Source organism: Dendronephthya gigantea, unplaced genomic scaffold (assembly GCF_004324835.1).
Source record: "Dendronephthya gigantea isolate DGI-Jeju-01 unplaced genomic scaffold, DenGig_1.0 000023F, whole genome shotgun sequence".
NCBI classification, from domain to species: domain Eukaryota; kingdom Metazoa; phylum Cnidaria; class Anthozoa; order Malacalcyonacea; family Nephtheidae; genus Dendronephthya; species Dendronephthya gigantea.
The window spans coordinates 1,362,098-1,383,251 of record NW_021163033.1 but is presented as its reverse complement, the minus strand read 5'-3'; the positions used below and the strand labels follow the sequence as shown (position 1 = coordinate 1,383,251).

The 21,154-nt window shown below is 36.8% G+C and overlaps 3 protein-coding genes across 3 annotated transcripts; 1 reads left to right on the top strand and 2 right to left on the bottom strand.

Annotated features, from left to right (window-relative positions):
• Window positions 1-2,707: 2,707 nt before the first annotated feature.
• Window positions 2,708-5,389, bottom strand: LOC114522660 (collectin-10-like). The gene is made up of 5 exons (XM_028543396.1): window positions 5,341-5,389; window positions 4,027-4,365; window positions 3,878-3,932; window positions 3,454-3,615; window positions 2,708-3,307 (listed from the first exon to the last, which is right to left on the bottom strand). Exons 2-5 carry the CDS (start codon window positions 4,360-4,362, stop codon window positions 3,084-3,086), a joined length of 777 nt encoding a protein of 258 aa, XP_028399197.1. The 5' UTR covers window positions 4,363-4,365; window positions 5,341-5,389; the 3' UTR covers window positions 2,708-3,083.
• Window positions 5,390-7,537: 2,148 nt separating this feature from the next.
• On the bottom strand, window positions 7,538-13,206 carry LOC114522630 (isocitrate dehydrogenase [NADP]-like). The gene is made up of 12 exons (XM_028543361.1): window positions 13,044-13,206; window positions 12,859-12,953; window positions 11,765-11,930; window positions 11,325-11,485; window positions 10,338-10,481; window positions 10,013-10,149; window positions 9,745-9,808; window positions 9,509-9,596; window positions 9,226-9,338; window positions 8,920-9,017; window positions 8,698-8,790; window positions 7,538-8,405 (listed from the first exon to the last, which is right to left on the bottom strand). The coding sequence occupies exons 1-12, from the start codon at window positions 13,165-13,167 to the stop codon at window positions 8,321-8,323; spliced, it is 1,368 nt and encodes a 455-aa protein (XP_028399162.1). The 5' UTR covers window positions 13,168-13,206; the 3' UTR covers window positions 7,538-8,320.
• A 6,213-nt stretch (window positions 13,207-19,419) lies between these two features.
• Window positions 19,420-20,906, top strand: LOC114522563 (forkhead box protein D2-like). The gene has a single exon (XM_028543282.1). The coding sequence runs from the start codon at window positions 19,593-19,595 to the stop codon at window positions 20,526-20,528; it is 936 nt and encodes a 311-aa protein (XP_028399083.1). The 5' UTR covers window positions 19,420-19,592; the 3' UTR covers window positions 20,529-20,906.
• Window positions 20,907-21,154: the final 248 nt, after the last annotated feature.

Genomic DNA, 21,154 nt, shown 5'->3' with positions numbered 1-21,154 from the left:
AGCTGTAAAACGAGGTCTGGAAAATTTTTTTTCGTGATGATGGTAATTCGAGCCCCATTTTGAAGTCACAACGGAAAATATTGTGCATGACATGTATAAATCAGAAGATGTGTCCTGATTCCATCCGCAAATTAGCATGAGGAATTTTTCACGATGGCTATACTTATATGATGTATCAGTGAAGCTGTAGTTCTGTAAAACTCTGTTTCTCTTACCACTGCTGGTGGTAGCACATGCAGTCTCGCCATCTTTGCAAGGTTTCTGTTTTCCCTGAAATGCAAAAGAAACATAGCGTTTCCATGTTTTAGGGAAAGAGGGATTTTTGTGGCACTGAGACATCTGTACTAGGAATTGACAACATTACCACAAATTCGAGGTATTCTCCATTTGGATGTGGTACGAACTGCCCGGAGGTGGCATTATCCTTGAACCCCTTATTCAACTGGCATGTGAAGCTTCCGTCTGCGTTGGTCAACACATTCGAAGACAGACAGTTGACAGCAATGGCGCATCTCATTGAGCATTCTATGAACGAGGTCACACTCATTTCACCAACCACAAATCCGAGAAAAACGTAGCGAAGGACTTTCGTAAAAGACGCAGGCTTAGTACACAAACTGTTTTCATCTGTCTTTGAAGGTCGAATCGCTGTGCTTTGTAAAATCAGCAGAAAACAAAGCAGGATGCTGTCTTTAAATTTCATCTTCTAGAAATTAAAGCAAACAGTCATTATAAAAATGACACGCACCGTATGCAAATATATCTGCGGTATTTGCCAATCACGTGAATAATCATAACCTACTTCAAACAGACAGGCAATACTGACTTTTCATAGCAAACATCTGAATCTAACCGAAAATGCGACGTTTAAAGTTTCCATTTTTCTCTAATTTTCATGCATTTAAATTATCTATATTGTTCGATTATTTGGTTTATTTCGAATAATAATGGAGTATATTTAACAATTGTGTCTTTTGTTCTCGCTAAAACGTTAAAACAACGTGTCCGATGATCTCTATATATTACTGTGGTGTTCTCTATAAGTTATGCTAATAATATAAACTTGAATACTAATGAGTAATGTAATGAGTATAACTGTTAACTGTTAATGTTAACGTTGATGAGTGTAACTGTTAATGTTAACATATATAAGCTGTAGACAAAACAGTTACATATTCAAAGTGCTTTTATAATTGTCGTTTTTTATTCACTTGCTCTGAAGTCGTCCATATAATAATAATATTCATGACGTTTTGTACAACATGTTCATTAGTTCTCATACAAACTCTATAAAATAAGACAAAATCTATGCGGCTGAACCTTACAGCCAGCGCTGGTTTTACACGGTGGTAAATGCCACGGCCCCCGGGCCTTTTAGCGCCCCGCGATTTAGGCTAAATGTAAATAACGCTATGTTATTATATATTTATATAGCTAATAATAATATAGCTTATTTCTTTGACTTTTTTTGTATGTATAAAGTGAAAAGTGCCATACATTGCAAGCCAGTTCGTTCTAGGTATAGGTTTATGCTTGATAAATGTGCTTGATTGAAATATATATACACATGCAGTTGAATCAGTACTTCTATATAACTGCATTTTTAGGAACGCTACGTCGCTATAGAGGCCTCGCGAGAAAAAAAACGCGGGCCCCGGGGTGTCTAAATGCGGCCCTGCTTACAGCATTGACTGATTAAAATTGTGTGCCTTAATTCGACTGTTTCAGCCATTACAAAAACGAAAATTTGAGCTGAAGCCTTTGTGGTTTGTTCCTTCAGCATATATTATAATTAAGAGAAAGAAAAGTCGCGCTGCTTGAAACCTAGGGCTACGAGGGTCATTTTCATAAAGAGATATGCATACATCAACATGAAGGACAAAACTCACCCTGGCTTTGGTATTTCGTTAAAAGGCTTCCAATCGGCACGAAGTGTCCCAGTTGTTTTGTCGCAAAGCAATCAACAGTCAAGTCATGCTGGTGTTGTCCCCGTAATTGAAGAAACAGAATTAAGTGCATTTATTAATATTCATGAACATTTCAACGAAAAACTACGACGAAATTTAGGTCCATTTGAACTACAGCCAAGCTTTCAACTAGAAACGCATTACACATTAGAACTATTCAACTGTTTATGTAAGTCTATGGCATTTTTAGCTGTTTTATCCAGGCATGATGAGAAAATGACACAAACTTCTACAACCATACTAATGGCATTGGAAGTAATTCTACTATTTTCTAATAACCTGCTTAAAAGGTATTTAAATTAAGCAGCTTTGTGGCTACCTGTTTTTTGAATTGTCACTTCACACTTAAGTATTCACAACTATACTGACACTTCACGAAGGGGCGTGGTGATCGTGTGTGAGGGGGGGTTGCACGTTTTATTATATTTTCAACTCGTCCGTAACTATTTCTATGTTCAAAGTCAAGCATACAGAATATTTACGCTCTCCTAAGTTAAAAGTACTTTGGAAACATTGCTATTGATTACGGATTTCCAAAGAATATTTTAAAATAAGAATCTGCGAACGTGTTTGCGATTTTAAGCTGTATTAATTCAAACGTTCATATTAAATTAACAAAGTAAGTAATTTAGCTTGTAGGTACACCACGTAAGTATTTAATATTGAATACTAAATTTACATTAAATATTTAATACTAAAAACTAAATCAACTAAATTAGAAAACCAATAAACAGTGGAATATTCACGATTTTCATACGTAAAAACCGTTGCTATATAATACAAAGTTAAGTGTGGCAAAATTTTACATGGGTGCCTTCTGTCGAGCAGAGAGTCATTAAAGACATTAGCAATGTTTAGGGTAAAACTAATGAAAACGCTCTTAGTCAGAATGGTCATGAGCAACCTCGTACCCAGGGTAAAAAGACCCTGGGTACGATGTTGGGTCATGAGAAATCTGAAATCTGCAATCATCAGTAAGATTTTAAAAGCTAGGATCTTCTATGTATACATGTGTGTAACTAACATTGTTTATATAATGATTGACTGGTGAACTACACGTTTGCGTGACGTTTTGTTCGCTTCGAGAGTTCTAGAGTTGCATCTTTAAAGTTGCGTCTATGGATAGAGGACGTTGTAGTTTGTTTCGCAGAAGAAATAGTTTAACGTGCTACAAAGTATGTCATGTAGATAACCGTCATGTAACATTACCACACAATCTTCCGCGCCGCCGTTTGGCTGACCTTGTGCAAATCTGGCGTATGTAACAGGTGAGCCATCAGTCCAGACGTAGCTACCTTCTTGGTCGATGTCATTTAAACCAAGAAATGTGTACTTTCCACCTGAGAGAAATAATTTTAGTATGATGTTATCGGTCAAAGAGCGTCAATTACGACGAAATGGAAGTCGGGATTTAGGTCTTTGTATAAGAAGGAGTTCTACCCGAGAAATTATTCGCAAGAACTATTGGAAAAAAAGCATACTTAACCGTTTACAAATGTTTTGAAAAGGAACGTGCGCTCTTCATCGCTCGATATTGAAGCCAGGTCACCTTTTCTCGCACGGCAGGATTTCAATGCATCATTGAAATTGACTTCGGTAGCAACCAACGCAAAGTAACTTTGGTTGAAAGCATGCCATGATGTGATAGCTGAAAAGTAACATGCATTATACGTTACACGTGCGTTATACGTTACACGCATGGCGTTTAACGAGGTCTGGGAATTTTTTTTCGTGATGATGGTAATTTGAGCCCCTTTTTGAACTCACAACGGGAAACATTGTGCATTACAATGAGAAGATGTGCCCTGATTCCTTCCGCAAATTAGCACGAGGAATTTTTTCGAGTTCTTGCACTGATGCTTATGATGTATCAGTGAAGCTGTGGTTCTGTAAAACTCTGTTTCTCTTACCACTGCTGGTGGTAGCACATGCAGTCTCGCCATCTTTGCAAGGTTTCTGTTTTCCCTGAAATGCAAAAGAAACATAGCGTTTCCATGATTGAGTGAAAGAGGAATTTTTGTGGCACTGAGACATCAGTTCTAGGAATTGACGACATTACCACAAATTCGAGGTATTCTCCATTTGGGTGGGGTACGAACTGTCCTTGATCATTATCCTTGATCCCCTTATTCAATTGGCATGTGAAGCTTCCGTCTGCGTTGGTCAACATATTCGAAGACAGACAGTTGACAGCGATGGCGCATCTCATTGAGCATTCTAAGAACGAGGTCACACTCATTTCACCAACCACAAATCCGAGAAGAACGTAGCCAAGGACTTTCGTAAAAGACGCGGGCTTAGTACACAAACTGTTTTCATCTGTTTTTAAAGGTCGAATCTTTGTGCTTTGTAAAATCAGCAAAAAGCAAAGCAGGATGCTGCCTTTTAATTTCATCTTCTAAAAATTTAAGCAAACCGTCATGATAAAAACGACACGCACCACAACCAAACGGTGGTGCCAATCACGTCAATAATCATAGCCTACTTCTGAATCTAACAGATAGCAAACATCTGAATCTAACAATCGTTTAAAATTTCCATTTTTCTCTAATTTTCATGCATTTAAATTATCTATAGGTATAGACAAAACAGTCACATATTTAAAGTGCTTTTATAACTGTCGTTTTTTATTCACTTGCTCTGAAGTCGTCCATATAGAATAATAATAATAATAATAATAATAATAATAATAATAATGACGTTTTGTACATGTTCACTAGTTCTCATACAAACTTTATGAAATAAAACAAAATCTATGCGGCTGAAACTTACATCCAGCGTTGGTTTTACACAGTGGCAAATGCCACGGGCCCCGGGCCTTTTAGCGCCCCGCGATTTAGGCTAAATGTAAATAACGGAGGTTTAAAGGGTCTTAATTAATTTCGAGTGGAATTATACACACTTCAAATTCAAGCCATGAACAGTTGATGCAAAAATGAGTCAACTATAGGTCCTCCGGCAGGAAAATCGACCTACGCTTTTGCGATGCCGGTGCACTGATGCTCTTGCCAAATCAAAACTAAATCATAACTAAATGTAAATAACGCTATGTTATTATATATTTATATATAATAATATAGCTTAGCTCTTTGTTTGTATATATACAGTGAAAAGCGCCATACATTGCAAGCCAGTTTTTTTTAGGTAGGTTTATACTTAATAAATGTGCTAAAATCTGGTGTATAACGAGAATATTTTAAGTAATATCAGCTTTTTCAAATCAGTCGAATAGTATCGTAAAAGGCTCACTCGACATTTTTACTAAATTAATGAGCTTTTTACGGACTCCCAGCAAGCCCTCCGCGTTCGTATTTTACTTTTTCATTTTTTCATCAAGAGATATGCGTACATCAACATGAAGGACAAAACTCACCCTGGCTTTGGTATTTCGTTAAACGTTTACTTTCCTTCCAATCGGCACGAAGTGTCCCAGTTGTTTTGTCGGCGGTTCAAGTCAAGTCATGCTGGCGTTGTCCCCGTAATTGAAGAGACAAAATTAAGTGCATTTATTAATATTCATGAATGTTCATAAGTTCATACTGTTTATGCAAGTCTGTGGCATTTTTAGCTGTTTTATCCAGGCACGATGACATGCATAATGATACACTGAACTTTCACAACCGTACTAATGGCATTGGAAGTAATTCTACTATTTTTTAATAACCTGCTTAAAAGGTATTAGAATATCAAACTGCTTTTTAGCTAGCTGTTTTTCGAATGGTCACTTATCACACTTATATGTATCCACCCCTATATACCGACACTTCACGAACGGGCGTGGTGACCTGGTGTGTGCATGTGTTGGGTGGGTGTGCACTTTTTATTCTGATTTCAACTAGTCCAAAGCTATTTGTATGTACAAAGTAAAGCAGGCAGAATAAATACCACGCTTTAATCTATACTAAGTTAAAAATACTTTGGAAACATTGCTATTGATTACGGATTTTCAAAAAATATTTTTAAATAAAACCTGCAAACATGTTTGCGATTTTAAGCTGTATTAATTCACACGTTCATATATTAAATTAACTAAATTAAAAACCAAGAGAACAGCGGAATATTTACGATTTTCATACGTAAAAAAAACTCGGGATCCATTTTTTTACATTTTCTACCACTTGAAGCTTAGAACTTAAAGCTTAGAACCTAACTTTTTATAGCGAACATCTGATTCTAACGTAAAATGGAGTCGTTTAAAGTTTCCATTTTGCCTAAGTTAATCTTCATGCATTTAGCGACCTTTAATTACAGACGAGTTTGTTTCTTCGACATTTAATTACAGATTACTTCGTTGCTTCAAAATATATTATATTTGAAAAAAAAGAAAACTCGCCTTGCTTGAAACCTACGAAGGTCATTTTTATATGCAAAGAGGTCGATGTGCGTACCTGAATCTGAATTCAGTCGAAGGACACAAGTTTTGGCATTTCGTTAAATGTTTACTTTACTCCCAATCGACACGAAGTGTCTCAGCTGTTTGGTCGAGAAAACCGTAAAGCAATCAACTCATGCTGCTGTTTTGCAATCAACTCATATTGCATATCGTTGTACCCGTAATTACTGCGAGAGAATTAAGTGCATTTATTAATATTTATGTTTAATTTCAACAAAAAACTACGACGAAATTTAGGTCCATTTGAACTACAGCCGAGCTTTCGACTTTCGCATTATACATTAGAACTATTCATTGACAACTGTTTATGTAAGTCTGTGGCATTTTTAACTGTTTTATCCATGCAGGCATGATGACAAAATGACACAAACTTCCACAACCATACTAATAGTAATAGCATTGGAAGTAATTCTACTGTTTTTTAATAACCTGCTTGAAAGGTGTTTAAGTTAAGCTGCTTTTTAACTACCTGTTTCTCGAATTGTTAACTTATCACTTACTTATTCACAAATATACCGACACTTGTGGGGGTGTGCACTTATTTATCTTCTGCAAGTGTTTGTATATACACAGTAAAGCAGGCAGAATACATTACACGCCATAATCTAAGTTTAAAATACCTTGAAAACATTGCTATTGTTGATTCTGGAAATTTTCGAATCCTAAATTCGTAGTTTTCGAACAAAGCAAGTTCCTGATTAGTTAAAAGGTCTATGTATAAAAGTTTTTTTGCCATTTTTCATCTTGCTTCGTTCTCTAAAAATCGTAACTGGAATGAGCTGACCGCCATCTTCGAAAGATTTCGATACGCCCGTACGGGATGCCTTCAGTGGATGCCTCAGCCTAGTCCCTAGGCCTCTTAACGTTCCTTATACGCGGCGAGGCGGGAACTGAGAGGAACTCTCGCGCGCGTTTCATTCGGTGACGTCACGGAAATGTAAAACACGCGCAATGAGAGGCCTGGGGTTAGGCTGTGGATGCCTTGAACACAGAAGACCCTGGAAACGAGGTTGTCGATACGCATGAACTTTTAATCAGCTTTTAAATAAAACAAACCAGATTTTCACCAACATACTTCAAAGTGAGGTTTTTCAATTAGCCGTAAGCATTAGGTAAGCTATTTTCAAGAAACCACTTTTGAACACAAAACAAATTAAAACTGCAAAAAATTGATTTGATCTTTTATTTATGGCCACGCATTAGCGAAGGTGAACAACAGAAGTTACAAGAGATATCACAGAAAAACTACTACAGCTAAAATGAATAAATTACTAGAAGATTTGATCATTTAAAAACAAATAAATAAGACTGAACATGGCGTAAGACTATAGTATTCTTTATAAGTAACCTAATATGCCATCTACTGTATATATTATGCATGTTAATGATACTTTTGATACTTTTTCAAAAATTTTTAAAGACAATTTGATGGCCCTTTCCCTGCATATCATGATATAAATTTCTGGACAAAAAATACTATTTTTAGCTGAAAACTGATTTTTAGCTGAAAACTGTTCCTAGATATTTAATGGACAATTCCTCTATTATTAATTAATAAACTGAATTTAAAACTAAGAGTATTCATCAGTTCAGTTAATAAGAGCATCTCCAACTTAGTAAAACTTTAGTAGTAATGCTTTATACAAAATTTATACAATGCAAGATTTATACTCGCACTGCGATACAGTATTTTTCGCATTTTTCATCACTTTCAACATTTTACCAATTTTGAGATGCTCTTTCCAGCTACCCGTCTCTTAACTGATGAATTTTTCAAGTTCGGTATTTAGTTTAATAGGAAAATGGTTCATTATTTGCTTCGTTTGTATATCACGTAGTAGAAGTTCATTTTCTCTATGTAATTTCTGTATTAATATTGCTTTGTGTGGTCAGTTTATCTGTCTTCAGTTAATCACTGCACTCAATAGATAGTCAATGTTTATATATTTTTATTATATAGTTATGCCGTTTGCCACTGTTCCAAGAAACGATCTCTCACTGCATCCAGGAAATCTGTAGTGTTGAGGTAATGTTCACGTTTTACGCTAAAAGTGAAATAGAGAGCTGTTATCGCAGTGTATGCTAATTATCTGCATGATTTGCCCAGTTGGCGCTAATAGAAGTTATAGATATGACAGACTCCGAGACTATAAACGACACTGACTAGCGATTACAGTTTCAATTGATGAAAATATTTCAATAGAGGTACCACAAAAACGTAGTACCTACATGCCGCCTTGTGTATTTTCTTTATCAAAGAGCGCAGTATGATACTGGACACAAATACTTTTATAGGCTACTAAACTAAGGGTGTATTAAAACCATTTATGTACTTACTTTGGAAGTCCATAAATGCACGCGGCCAGATCTTTCGTCATCTGACCGTTGTCCACACAATCTACACAAGCTTTCTCGAGGAGAGTGCTGAATCTAATGCAACCATAATGAAAACAAGTTAATCTAGTGTTTAAGCAAATGACATGCTCTGATAGGAGCTAATAGCTAGATCTTGAGTATAGATTCATAGTTTCGAAAGTAAATGGACTAAATACGACATACCTTTGAAGATCATCATTTCCATCAAGTTTCGCTCGATGAGCTAAGCCTTGGGTCCATGCATAAATACTTGCAATTGGGTTCGTACTTGTTTCGTTACCCTGCAAGACAATAGAAACATGTTAAAGCAAGCTATGTCGAAAATGTTCTTGATCCAAGGACCAAGTGTCAATTGTTTCATGATTCATGATATAGCACAAAAAAATTACTGTTATTATTGAATATGTTTGCTTCTGTTTTCTTGTACATAAACAACCAAGTCGATGTAACACACCAGCAAATTGCTGGTTATTTATTTCCCAATCTTACCTTTTGATGCTCTCTGTAATGTCTTGTGACAGTCCCATGAGCTGCCTCAGCTTCAATGGTCTTACCATCAGCACATACCAAGACACTGGTCATTAAACCAAGTGAACCATAGCCTAATATATCACAAGAGCTTAGTTTCGGGTACTGACTACAGTGACTATTGTAAGTAATTGCGAACATGCGAAACAGAGGTCTGAAGTAGGGTGGGGAGAGGGTCACATTAGTCTATTTTTTCCTCTATTGAAGGGCTCAGTGCAGCAGATAAGTGGTTTTACAAACTTACCCTGGGCAAGTGTATCAGACTGCACATCACCATCATAATTCTTGGCTGCCCAAACAAATCCACCAGGTGATTTCATTGCATAAGCCACCTTAATAGAAACAGGATTAATCATTTAATAATTATTAAACACAACTAAATTTAGTCATTTTTACACAAAAATACAGTAAAATTAAATTATTTTAATCAAGAGAATGCACAGCACTCTTAATCAACTTGTTTGGATAAAACACACATACCATGTCATCAATTAATCTGTGCTCGTACCAAATATTAGCTTTGTCAAATTTGGCCTTATATTCACTGAAAAGATAAGGCCATTAGTACAGCTGTTGACTATTATGTACACGTCAATCCACAAGCAGCCCGTTCACTGGTGTTACGTCATGCTATTATATATATACATATATCATAGCATGACGTAACACCAGTGACCGGGCTGCCTGTGGTCAATCCTTTCATTTCTCACTCATTGAGTTCACCGAACTTGTAGTGAAAGAATCTTACTCTTCATAAATTTCTTCAAACAAATCTTTGAATCTGCCATCGTATCGTTTCAAAATCGTATTCTTGGTGCTCATGTAGAGAGGCCACTTCTTGAGCAGGGAATACTGGAAACAGCTGTGCGCAAAATCTCGGATCGCCTAAAAACAAACGAATTAACATTTTGCATCCGCACATAAATCACAAATTTGTGAAGCCTTCATAGTATGAATACATGTACGTAGACTTGCTGTTTCAAAACAACAGATGGCGATTTTTGAAATCCTGGTGAAATGATCAAAACCATTACTTTCTTCTCATGTTACAAGTATGTAACCCTATACTTTACCTCATCAGTATTGTACATGCCCATCATAACACCACCTTCTCCAGTGAAATCATACACCACTGTTGTCTTTTTATCACCATTTTCAGGCTCAAAAGCAATTGTGAATTTTCCTGGACCTCGCACCACATAATCAGTTGCTCTATACTGAATAGGCGAAAATATTGCGTGTTATTATGTGTTAAATACCTCCAAGGAAAATGCACTGACTATGTAGTGAAAATGATAATACACTTAGGTCTAAATACCATCTCAATATTGATTCTAACCCTCATTTATACAAAACTATATATCTTAACCCCAAGCTGTGTTATTCCTAACCTTTATCTAAACTAATCTAAACCCTAATAATAATCTCAATCCAAACCCCAATAGTAACTCTCATGGTACCAGCATGTACCACAGTACAAACTAAAGGCCATATTCTGTGAATTTGCTGTAGTCTCCCCATACACAAGTTTTTAAAACCATGTTGCAATTGAATAGCTGATTCACAAATGTTTGGTTAATTTCTTGGTAACACTTACTGTAGTTACCAAGCATGTATTATGGAGATTATATTGGTAGGATTAAATGCAAATTAGCAGAAAGGAGAACTACGTCTACACATATGATGCTGGGCTACAGTGGTACATTTCCAAAGGTAACTGAATAATTGATAGATATGTGCATTGCATATATGTCAATTTTTGAAAGTCTTTGACAAAGAAATAATGGGATAGTGAGATTCTCTCTGGTCACATGTTCTGGTCACACATGTGACAATGCTATTCTATTTTGTTGTAACATGCAAAATATGAAGCCTCAATTAAGAAACAGCAATGTCACCTGTGTAACCAAAGAATCGCCCGATAGACTTCAGAAATGAGGAATTATTAATACACATAGTCTGCTCAGAAAGATTTGCAATTAACTGCACACAACTTTCTATGTTTGATTAAGCAAATTACGCTTGCTTAGCTTTGCTATTCATGTTAGGATTGTAACTACCTGGTCACCAAAAGCATGACGGCCAATTACAATAGGCTTCTCCCAACCAGGAACCAATCGTGGAATGTTCTGACAAATGATTGGTTCACGGAACACAGTACCACCAAGGATGTTTCTGATTGTGCCATTTGGACTTCTCCACATCTTTTTCAACTGAAACTCTATATACACAAGCTTAGTTTGAAAAAATCCATCTCCTTTAAATACCTTATATATTTTAATTCAATTAGCCATTTCCCAATCGAGCAGAATACTGGGTCTATTCGCGAACCGCAAAGCATTTATGTACTGTTTGGAAGGACAGAAAATATCAGTTTGAAATCATTTGTCCCTCCAAATAGTCCATAGATGCTTTGCGGTTCGCGACTAGACCCAGTACCCTGCTCGATTAGGAAATGGCTAATACACCAGCACCATTCTCTTACTGCAAACCTATGTACCTTTTACTCTTGCTTCATCTGGAGTGATTGTAGCACACTTAATGCCAACATTATATTTCTTGATGGCTTCGGCAGCTTCCACTGTGACACGGTCACCTGTTTCATCACGATATGGTAAACCAAGATCATAATATTTGATATCCAAATCCATGTAGGGCAGGATAAGCTGTGACAAATGAAATTAACATTGTAGATTGAGCATTTAAATCTTGTAAAATCATAAAATAAAGAAGTTATGTGCAATAATTTAAGGTGCTATGTACAGAGTTGTTGGGCAGTTTGAATTTCATGCTAACAATATATATATATATACATGGCACACATGAGGGACATGTCACAGCTCTCGGAAGCTTTCATCCAATTATATAATGCTTTTCTATGCTTTCTAAAGAACGAAACTATGCTATTAGTTAAAAACAGAAATGTATTGTAAGGTTCAGCCAATGTAAATCATTCTTGCGAGGAGCTGGGACACTACCCAAACATGACAGCAATATTTAACCACATAAGCAGCCTATGAAATCATTTATGTAGCCTTCAGGCAGACATTGTTAATCTAGGCCAGAAAAGCCTCAATAGTGACAGGTAAGTGAGGATTGTTAGCTTGACAGAAGATACAAAAAGAGCACACAAATATTAAACAAAGTAGCTTGAACCTGTTACCAAAACTTTTTTTAAGACAGTGTACTCATCTTAATCACCACCGATAAGCAAATGATCTAAACCTTACCTATGAGTTCTAGAATCGTAATTCTAGTTCTTACAACTTACAAGTAGAAACGAGCTCTTACATTTATTAACTACAGGTTTAAATTTTTCAATTTCCTTTTTAAGATAAAGCTGCAATATTAATAAATATCTTCCCCGTTTGAGTCTTGCGAAATCAAATATAAACCTGAAATAAGTCATTTTACAACCCCTAGATCGCGTGACAGACGATAGCGTTCCGTGATTATTTTTGTTCATAGAACGATAAAATTGCAACTTAGAAATTGACAATGAAAATATATACAAGGTCACAAGGACACGTATAATTACCGAAAGTCCAAACATAAACTTGTAAACTATTAAAATTATTGCTTTAATATTACTACCTTTTCCTTGATTTTTTCCCAAATGATTCTTGTCATTTCATCTCCATCTAATTCGACAACAGATCCCTCGACTTTGATTTTTTCTCCAATCGAATCTACGAACACGTGCGACAAAATGTGTCAAGATAGACGCGCCGGTTCATAATAGACTTCGATCATTATAGAGCCTAAAACTTCAAACTTACAATTCCTTTTTTGCAACGAATGCGCGGACAACGAGCTTAGAACATAAGGAGATGTCGCTCTTGTTTGTAAGCTTCTCAGAGCTGATTTCACCAAGGTTTTTGGGAATCGTTGTAATGCTGCCATTCTGAAGTTCCGGACGTTCGAGAGGCGAAAAGAACAAGGGCAAGGTCTGAGTCTGAAGGTCACGCGGAGGATATCTAAGGACTTCCTGGAATTATGGGGGATGATTGTGATGTACGTTGTACATAAAGGGACAACCGTGGATATTCGCACATAGCAATTGATATTTAATGTATTTGATTGCTAGATGTGAGCAGATGTGGTTCGATGTCCTTCAATGTTCTTTGTTATCACATGAAATCTCGTCTTACCCATAAATCACCTATTTGTCCTTTGTCCAAGCCATCACTGATCTCAATACATCGCGAAAATACTACTTCTATCAGAAAGAACGCCTAGCTGACAGGGTCTTTTTTTAACTATGATTTTTTTAGTATGGGTTTTGCGACTGCAGCTTTCTGTAGGACAAATGTTTTGAGAAATTCTTTCGTCAATGCCTCGAGATAAAGCAAAGACGTTTTGCCTCATGTTACTTGTAGATTACACGTATTCTGTTTGTAGGCTTGTAGCTATCAAGCTATAAGTTTGTAGGCTTATGGCAACTAAGCAAAAATACAGCAGGATTTAATCATTCCGTGTTGGGAAAAACTAAAGTGTAGTATCTCAATGCCAATGGCAATAACAACGATTGTCTTTCTCGGGAGTTTTAAACAACAAAACCTGATCAATGCACCTACTGACTGCTGCCTCGTGCATATAACATTGTAACTGCGAATATATTGATAAGTTATGAAGTATACTGCGGCTGACAACAACAATAAACCCTCTTGGAGGTTGAAAACTAACGGAAGTTGTTAGCACGATAAAAGAATACATACGTCTGCTCAGGAAATGCGACATTACAATTAAATATATCGAACAAACTAATGAGATTTATTACGAGGATGCAAACAACTCCAGTTTCAACTGATTTCTGCCCAAATTGTCGATGGCAAGCTCAGCCGTAACCTGAAATCAGTTTAAGAGGTAATAATTTGGCCCTAAACGCTTAAAGTGTTAGCGCAAAGCTCGCTGTAAAAGTGATAAATATAGAAAGAATTATTAAATGTGATGTTAGGGTAGATTTGTAATAAAGACCAACAATGACGTCTTGCCGCGAAAATTCACATGTGTATTTCATTCATTGAAATTCAATGATTGAAACGACATTGTTTAGCTTGTCATTTGAAAATCGATGTGCATTGAAGAACCGATGATAATAAAGCTGTGATCGCTGGGGTCATTATTAATAAAGGCAAAAATCTGAAACGATCATTTGTTCCTAAAAAACGAACAATATGCTGTGTTGAGACAAAGGTTTAAAATTCACAGACAATCGAATGAGTCAGCCGTAATTTTCACTTGCCGAAATTCCCTCCCATTTCTAATCCAAATTGATGACATCAAGTATCTTTTTAACACCACTTATAATGAATTCGCTAGTTAGCAAAATAATAGGGTTTTAAGGAAATAATTATAGATATTGAAATTTAATAGGTATACGCCTAATTACAGGCTTTCCAATATCAATTATATGTTGCCGTAAATATCGGCTATATTGCTGCATAATAAATATGTACTTCAGAAATCAGAATCTGTGGTTCCAGTTATATACGTGTTTTATATATATTTAAAAACTCTCCAGTGATAAATTAAATGAATCATTTAGGGTATGCATGTTTATGAAAGTTATACTATAGTTGTCGATTAGTTTGCCATGCTGGCATTAATATAACCATTAAGATTTTTAAATATTATGGACATTCATTGATATGCAGTATTCATACATCAATTTTGTATTAGAAGACAAAGTTATTTTAGTTAAAATTTTCAAAGTTAAAATGGAAATCAGAATTGGGCAAATTACTCATATGAACATTGACTTACGTGTTTTAGTGTGACGCAACAAACCTGATTACTATTGACAACGAAGCTGTTTACACCAGCAATTATTCTAGCTGATATACAGAATAGAATTACAGATTATATCAGTTAGACAAAGAGTTTAGTTACAGATTTATCTCTGATAGTATTTATTTATAAAGCATAAGTTATTTTAACAGGATGTGCCGAAGATAAAGGGATTATCGTTTAGAATTATCTGCACTGCCCCACCTTCGTCTTTCAAAAGGCACGCCTTTCATGAAAATTTGCCAAGTTTTCATTAATTTATTATAAGCGAGAGATTATATTATAAGGCAGAGATTGTATCATCATATTGCCATGGAAAAATATTAATTTAAATTAATAACTAGAATAAAATAGTCTATTATATATCTGAACAAAATCATGATGTGTGATGATAAGTTTGAACTTATACATTTTAAAAGAACTGATCAGTATACTGGAAAATCTATATTATGATCATGAAGGCAAAATTCAAAGAAATGCATGTTCTTTCCAAGCGAATTGCACGTGAGCTGCTTCATAATTATACTGATGTACGCCATGATCGAAAGCATTTGCGTTTACTAAATGTAACATACTTATAACTATGAGCTTGTATTCTTGAAAAATGAAAAGAGTCGCTTGTATTATCGGGGAAAATAAGATTATTCTATTCATTCAAGTTTTATTTTCCATGCATTTACAAAATAATTACACATTTTTCAGACGGGCGCACTACACGCACGGAAATTTTTAAATACTTTTCAATATCGTTATTAGAATAATCATCAAATATCTATTCTGGGTCAAATTATGCATACAAAAATATGCGGAGAAGTAGTTTCTTTCCAATTTATTCAATTTTCGGTTTCGGTCAACGGTTTTCTCAAAAGTAACATATATTTAAGAATTTGGACTTTTACACGCGTGAAAAACGCAGCCCTATACGCATTGAATTCATCCCAGATGAATAGGTTCGCAACAGAGCTCAATTTTCTCATGGTAAATGGAGTGTTTATGTGAGAAGGTTGCCAACGCGTGATTCATTCTAATGATTACGTCATGATCATGAATACCAGAGTCTTTATTCGCGCGAACAATGGTTTGACATTTGGTGATGCATGCATGGTACACGTGTTTTTAACTTTTTAAGAGTCGCTGAATAATCTGTGGATATCACGTTTGGCGTGTAAAGATTTAGTCAGAAACATTACCTTGCGTAAAAGCTACAAATTTCCCCCAAACCTGATCAATTTATCAAATATAATTCAGTAATTCTCAAGAATAAATAGCTGTGGTATACTATGGGCGTATAGCTGCTGAAATTAGGAGACAACGCGTTACCTGTGCGTATACCATGATCTTCTCAATATTAACAAATGATATCGAGGGAAATGAATGGAAGAACCTTAGAGAATATATACGAAAAACACGGTATAGAGAATGCTTGCCTGAATAATGATAGCTATTTTCAAAGAATTGTTCCATTGGTGTTGAATTAAAAGTTGCACTTTATAGTTCATACTTGAAGCATTCTGTCTTGAATTCATGCAACTTCTAACAAGGAAAGAGAAAAGTCGGTTCCACTATTTCGAATATATAGTTTCAGATGGGCTATAAATTCATTGGTTAGGTTTAGGCGCGTGGTGTAGCGGTTTAAAATTTTATACGTATAATTTTCTATATACAAAACGCTTGCATAAATGAAATATGAATGTAGCTAATAATGTTTCAAACTAAAAGAATTTATCTTGCTTTAAACGCTTTATCGTGTCTCTATCATGTATATTCTCAAGACCATAACATTAACATTATCATTCTTGAACAATTATATATTTGGCCTATTTACGCAAAATCATTATTGGCGAAATCAGTTGCAAGTGACAATGTGCAATTTTAATAACTGGACAAGTTTCCTCAGCGCTGATACGACATTCGTCACTGTTACCGTAGCAACGAGCTTTCGGGATATTGGCCGTTGAAGTTCAAGGTTAAATATGGTATAATCGTAAGGACAGTTGAAAGTGACAACAACATGTTTAAGGAGTTTAATGGGGTAACTGCAATCCTCTTGCGAGACCAGGATAAATATCTCTTTTAAGCATCGTCCTGCTGTGTCCTGTCTCGGGTTTGCGAGCTTTTTGTGCGAGTTTTCGAGGCCTGTGGTTTGCGTCTTAGAGAGCAAACAATATTTAAACAAAACATTGTGTGTGGGTCCGTAGATTGGCTGGCAAATTTTGTTGCTATATTCGTAAGACACCTCGCGAATGTTCTCCAGCTCATTGTCCATCCCCCGTGGGTGTCCTGTGCTGTTTTTGCGTTATACTTCACAAGGGGTTAAGGTGACCGAAGATTGTTTGGGTTCATTTTGCCTCGTGATAGTTTTGTTAGAGAATGTAACAGCATGCAGGAAAGTGCTTATTTGGTTCTTGTAGTAGAAGAGGAAACCGGAACAGCGGGACTTTGGTATTATCATATTAATAGCGAGCTATTTTATAACCTTCCTGAACTCCACTGGTTGCCATATTTCTGATCTGGCGTACGATTTTCGCGATCTGAGAAACCCCTCTCCACTTTCCTCGCGCGTGGTCCAAATCCAACAACGACCTAGGGTGAACAAGGGGGTCTCATCCTTCCTGAAAGCAGCCGAACTCAGCGAGTTTATGAAACATGGCCGAACGTATTCCCTTCGCTTCGCGAGAGATCAACTGCGGAGTTCGCCCATCGAGACTCCCGCTGAAAAAGACAAAACAAATCTTAAAGATTTGATTAAAAATGACAAATACCACGAACACGAAAGCGTTTATTTCTGACCAAACGAGTACAGAATGTCCATCGAATCGACTACGACCGACGCAAAACAGCTCGCGGATCGCAAAAACATGAACGTAACGAGTTTGAGGGGCTTATCTAGGGCATTAGACATAAGATTAAACAAAATATGAAACATTAATATATCATTCTCTCCCAGGGTGCGACTAATATTTGCAAACGTTTGCGTGGTAAGGGGAAAACTTTAACGGTAAAAACAAGCTGAGTGATATTATATATACACATAATGAAACATAAGTTTACACTACACCAGCTTCGTGATATCAATACAATTGTGCAGGCGCAGGACATACCAGAAATGTCACTGCAGCCAGAACTATATTTTGAGACAGGTTATTGTTGGTTTATAGTCAATTATTGACCAAAAAATATTACATTTTATTACCTTGATGTCATTTATTGTAGTCCTCAAGAAATGTTATATAGTTATGCATTAATAACTTCAGTTACTCGTTGTAAATCGTGCTTGGTTGATGTTATTGTAGTTTTCTAATGTGCTGTAGTGAATCTTTTAAAATTCATAAGATCTTCAAAAGCGTGACGCGATTACGTCTTCAAAAGCCGTCAGGTCATTTTGGAACGCTCTATACAAATCAATCAAATTGTCCCCCGTCACAAGTAACTTGGCCTAAATTTCAAACTTCCCCAAACTGTCAAGTTTTTAACGTATATTCCTAGAACATTTTGTGTGCTACAGGTTGTTAAACTAAAAGTTCAATATATTCTAAGTTTGGATGCATTTCAGTCATTCGTCACTCCATTTTTAATATTATTAAACCTATACGAAAGCTTTCCTTGAAAGTGAAGCGACGTCCTCTTAAGTTTTGATGTGAAAAAGCTGTTTATATTGCCTTTGCATGATTAGGGATCCATCCCTCAGCGCTTGTCTGAAAACCGAAACACGTTTCGTGTGCTTCATCCGATCTCTCGACCGGCAGAACCCAGGAGATAAGAGCTATTTTCTTGCCAGACAAGTTCGGCTTTTGAATGACATGTGAATTTATGGGTGGACAAGCGATAATTCGCCACAGTATTTGCTAATTCATTGATCAAAATGCTAATCATGATCATTTGAAGTGGAACAATAGCAGCTTCCTCTCCCCGTTGATGAGCAAACAAAAACGTATTTAGCCAGCAATACAGGATATAATTGAGTGCAAACTGTCTTGGGGGGACGGGCTGCTATCATAATGAAATGAGACAGTCGTGCTAGCGGGGTCGCTATGACCAATGAACTGCGTCGAAAATTCCGAAATATTTTCAAAAAAAAGCGAAGAACCAGTACGATTTCAGGGCGTTCAGCGCTTTGCCTGGTCGAGATAAGATTGATTTTATTCATTCAGGCGATATTGTAGCGTTGTCCTTGTTACTCATTACAAGTACTTTAAGGAGGGGCTTACTCTACAAATGACTAATTCCATTGTGCGTTGTAGTGTTCGATGAGCGCGCGAGACAAAAAGCTCGGCCTGAGAAATTGATTAACGAGACTGGCTCGTTTACACCTGTAGTGCAAAATAGCCATAATTGTTTGTGCACATGCTATTCTGAGTGCGGGGCGAGAGCTCAGCACGAGGGCTCGTAGATTAAAACACAGGCACTCCGAGAAGGCCTGGCTTATACAACATTAACAACGCGAGAGGTCACATCTCGTCGCTAGTACCCTAACTATAAGCACAATTTCATTCGAGCCTCTTCAGCAATTTGGTGTGCGCTTCGTATCGATATCCGAGATGGCCTTTCCGATACCTCAGACGACCAGGGAATGTACTCAGTTCAATGTACACTCTCTGATTGGTGACTCAACGCTCAAGTACAAAACCAGCGAGAGATCGCAGGACTTTCAACAAAATCCCTCGACGCTTCCGCGACTGGATCGTCACGGGCATCATCAGACGAGCTCGACACAACAGAGTTACGCGGTTTTGGGAGCAGGCAGCGACGCAAACGACTCGTTGAACGTGGATCCCGATTCCGGCAAGAACAAAACCTCACAAAAGAAATCGAGACGTCGCCCTCCGTATTCCTACATCGCTTTGATAGCCATGTCGATCCAGCAATCCTCGGAAAAACGGCTGACCCTTGACGGAATCTGTAAGTTCATTCGGGATAAGTTCCCTTTCTATCGCGAAACCTATCCGGCCTGGAAAATTTGTATTCGGAATAATCTCTCCTTGAACGACTGCTTTGTTAAGACGGGAATCAAATCGGACGAGCCGCTGAAAGGGAACTACTGGACGCTCGACCCGGAGAGTTATAACATGTTCGAAAACGGCAGCTTCCTGCGAAGAAAAACTCGCTTCAAACGGCAGGAACGTGTACGAGAAGAGCATGCAAGCAAGTCATGTTTACGGGAAACGCCTGGGTATCCGGCAAGTCCACTGCTGTACAACGACTTGAACATGAGACTCAATAGTAACTTTGTTTTGCCGAGTTGTTCTGGCCTTAATTATATCGATACGCCAAAGATCTCGACCACAATGTCAAGTCCTTATCTCCCTTGGCCAAATCCTTACATATCTTCGCCGGCAAGAGACACGAGTCTACAATGGCCTTCGTCTTATTCCTCGTTTTTACCACCTTATTACAACCATTTGAACTCTTGTACGCCTTGTTCGTGCAATGTTTGCGATTCCTCAAAAAACCTCTATCTCAGACTCTCAAATTGACCTTCAAGATGCCTTACGAATTGAGTTCGATATACGTGTAAAATGCGAACTAATATGTACAGTTAAATTAAAGAATATCTAAGACTAAGTAAACATTTGGATTAAAAATCACTACCTTAATCTATTCAGTTTAAAATGCAACAAAGAACTTTAATTGCTATCTATAAAATAGTGGAAAGCAAAGGGCAATCCTCTGCGATAAGATCTGCTTTATCGACTGAAGGAAGCTAGGAACGGTTATACCTGACGTGTGTAATATTCATTAATCATTACACCGAGATATTTGCGGGAATTTCAACTGTTTGTAAATAGAGCGAAGATTAATGTTGACCTACGGTGTATATATATGAGAATATTTATTGTAAATAAAAGCAAATTTAAACCTGTCAAAGTGCTCTAAATGTTTGTTTTAGATCCAGAAACATTTTAATGAGGCAAATGAGCTAAAATAATGAAAGTTTTGGCAAGATGTTACCGGCTTGCATGTGAGAACAGAGGGTGGCTAGTCTATATTTTGGCCAAGCGTATGCAGCTGACATAAACTAAGTGATTTCGCGTAGCCTAAACAAAATAAAGTTTGTACTAATTGAACAGATATTTGCACGTTGGCCATCCATTGACCCTGA

What these genes read in the sequence shown, in the direction of transcription:
- LOC114522660 (XM_028543396.1), bottom strand. Translation starts at nt 4,362, where the DNA reads ATGAAATTAAAAGGCAGCATCCTGCTTTGCTTTTTGCTGATTTTACAA. An exon ending in ATGTGCTACCACCAGCAGTG is followed by an intron (nt 3,616 to 3,877) that starts GTAAGAGAAACA and finishes GTTACTTTTCAG; the next exon opens with CTATCACATCATGGCATGCT. An exon ending in TTTCAAAACATTTGTAAACG is followed by an intron (nt 3,308 to 3,453) that starts GTTAAGTATGCT and finishes TATTTCTCTCAG; the next exon opens with GTGGAAAGTACACATTTCTT.
- LOC114522630 (XM_028543361.1), bottom strand. Translation starts at nt 13,167, where the DNA reads ATGGCAGCATTACAACGATTCCCAAAAACCTTGGTGAAATCAGCTCTG. An exon ending in AGATGAAGCAAGAGTAAAAG is followed by an intron (nt 11,486 to 11,764) that starts GTACATAGGTTT and finishes TTGTGTATATAG; the next exon opens with AGTTTCAGTTGAAAAAGATG. An exon ending in TTTGAAGAAATTTATGAAGA is followed by an intron (nt 9,809 to 10,012) that starts GTAAGATTCTTT and finishes TTATCTTTTCAG; the next exon opens with TGAATATAAGGCCAAATTTG.
- LOC114522563 (XM_028543282.1), top strand. Translation starts at nt 19,593, where the DNA reads ATGGCCTTTCCGATACCTCAGACGACCAGGGAATGTACTCAGTTCAAT.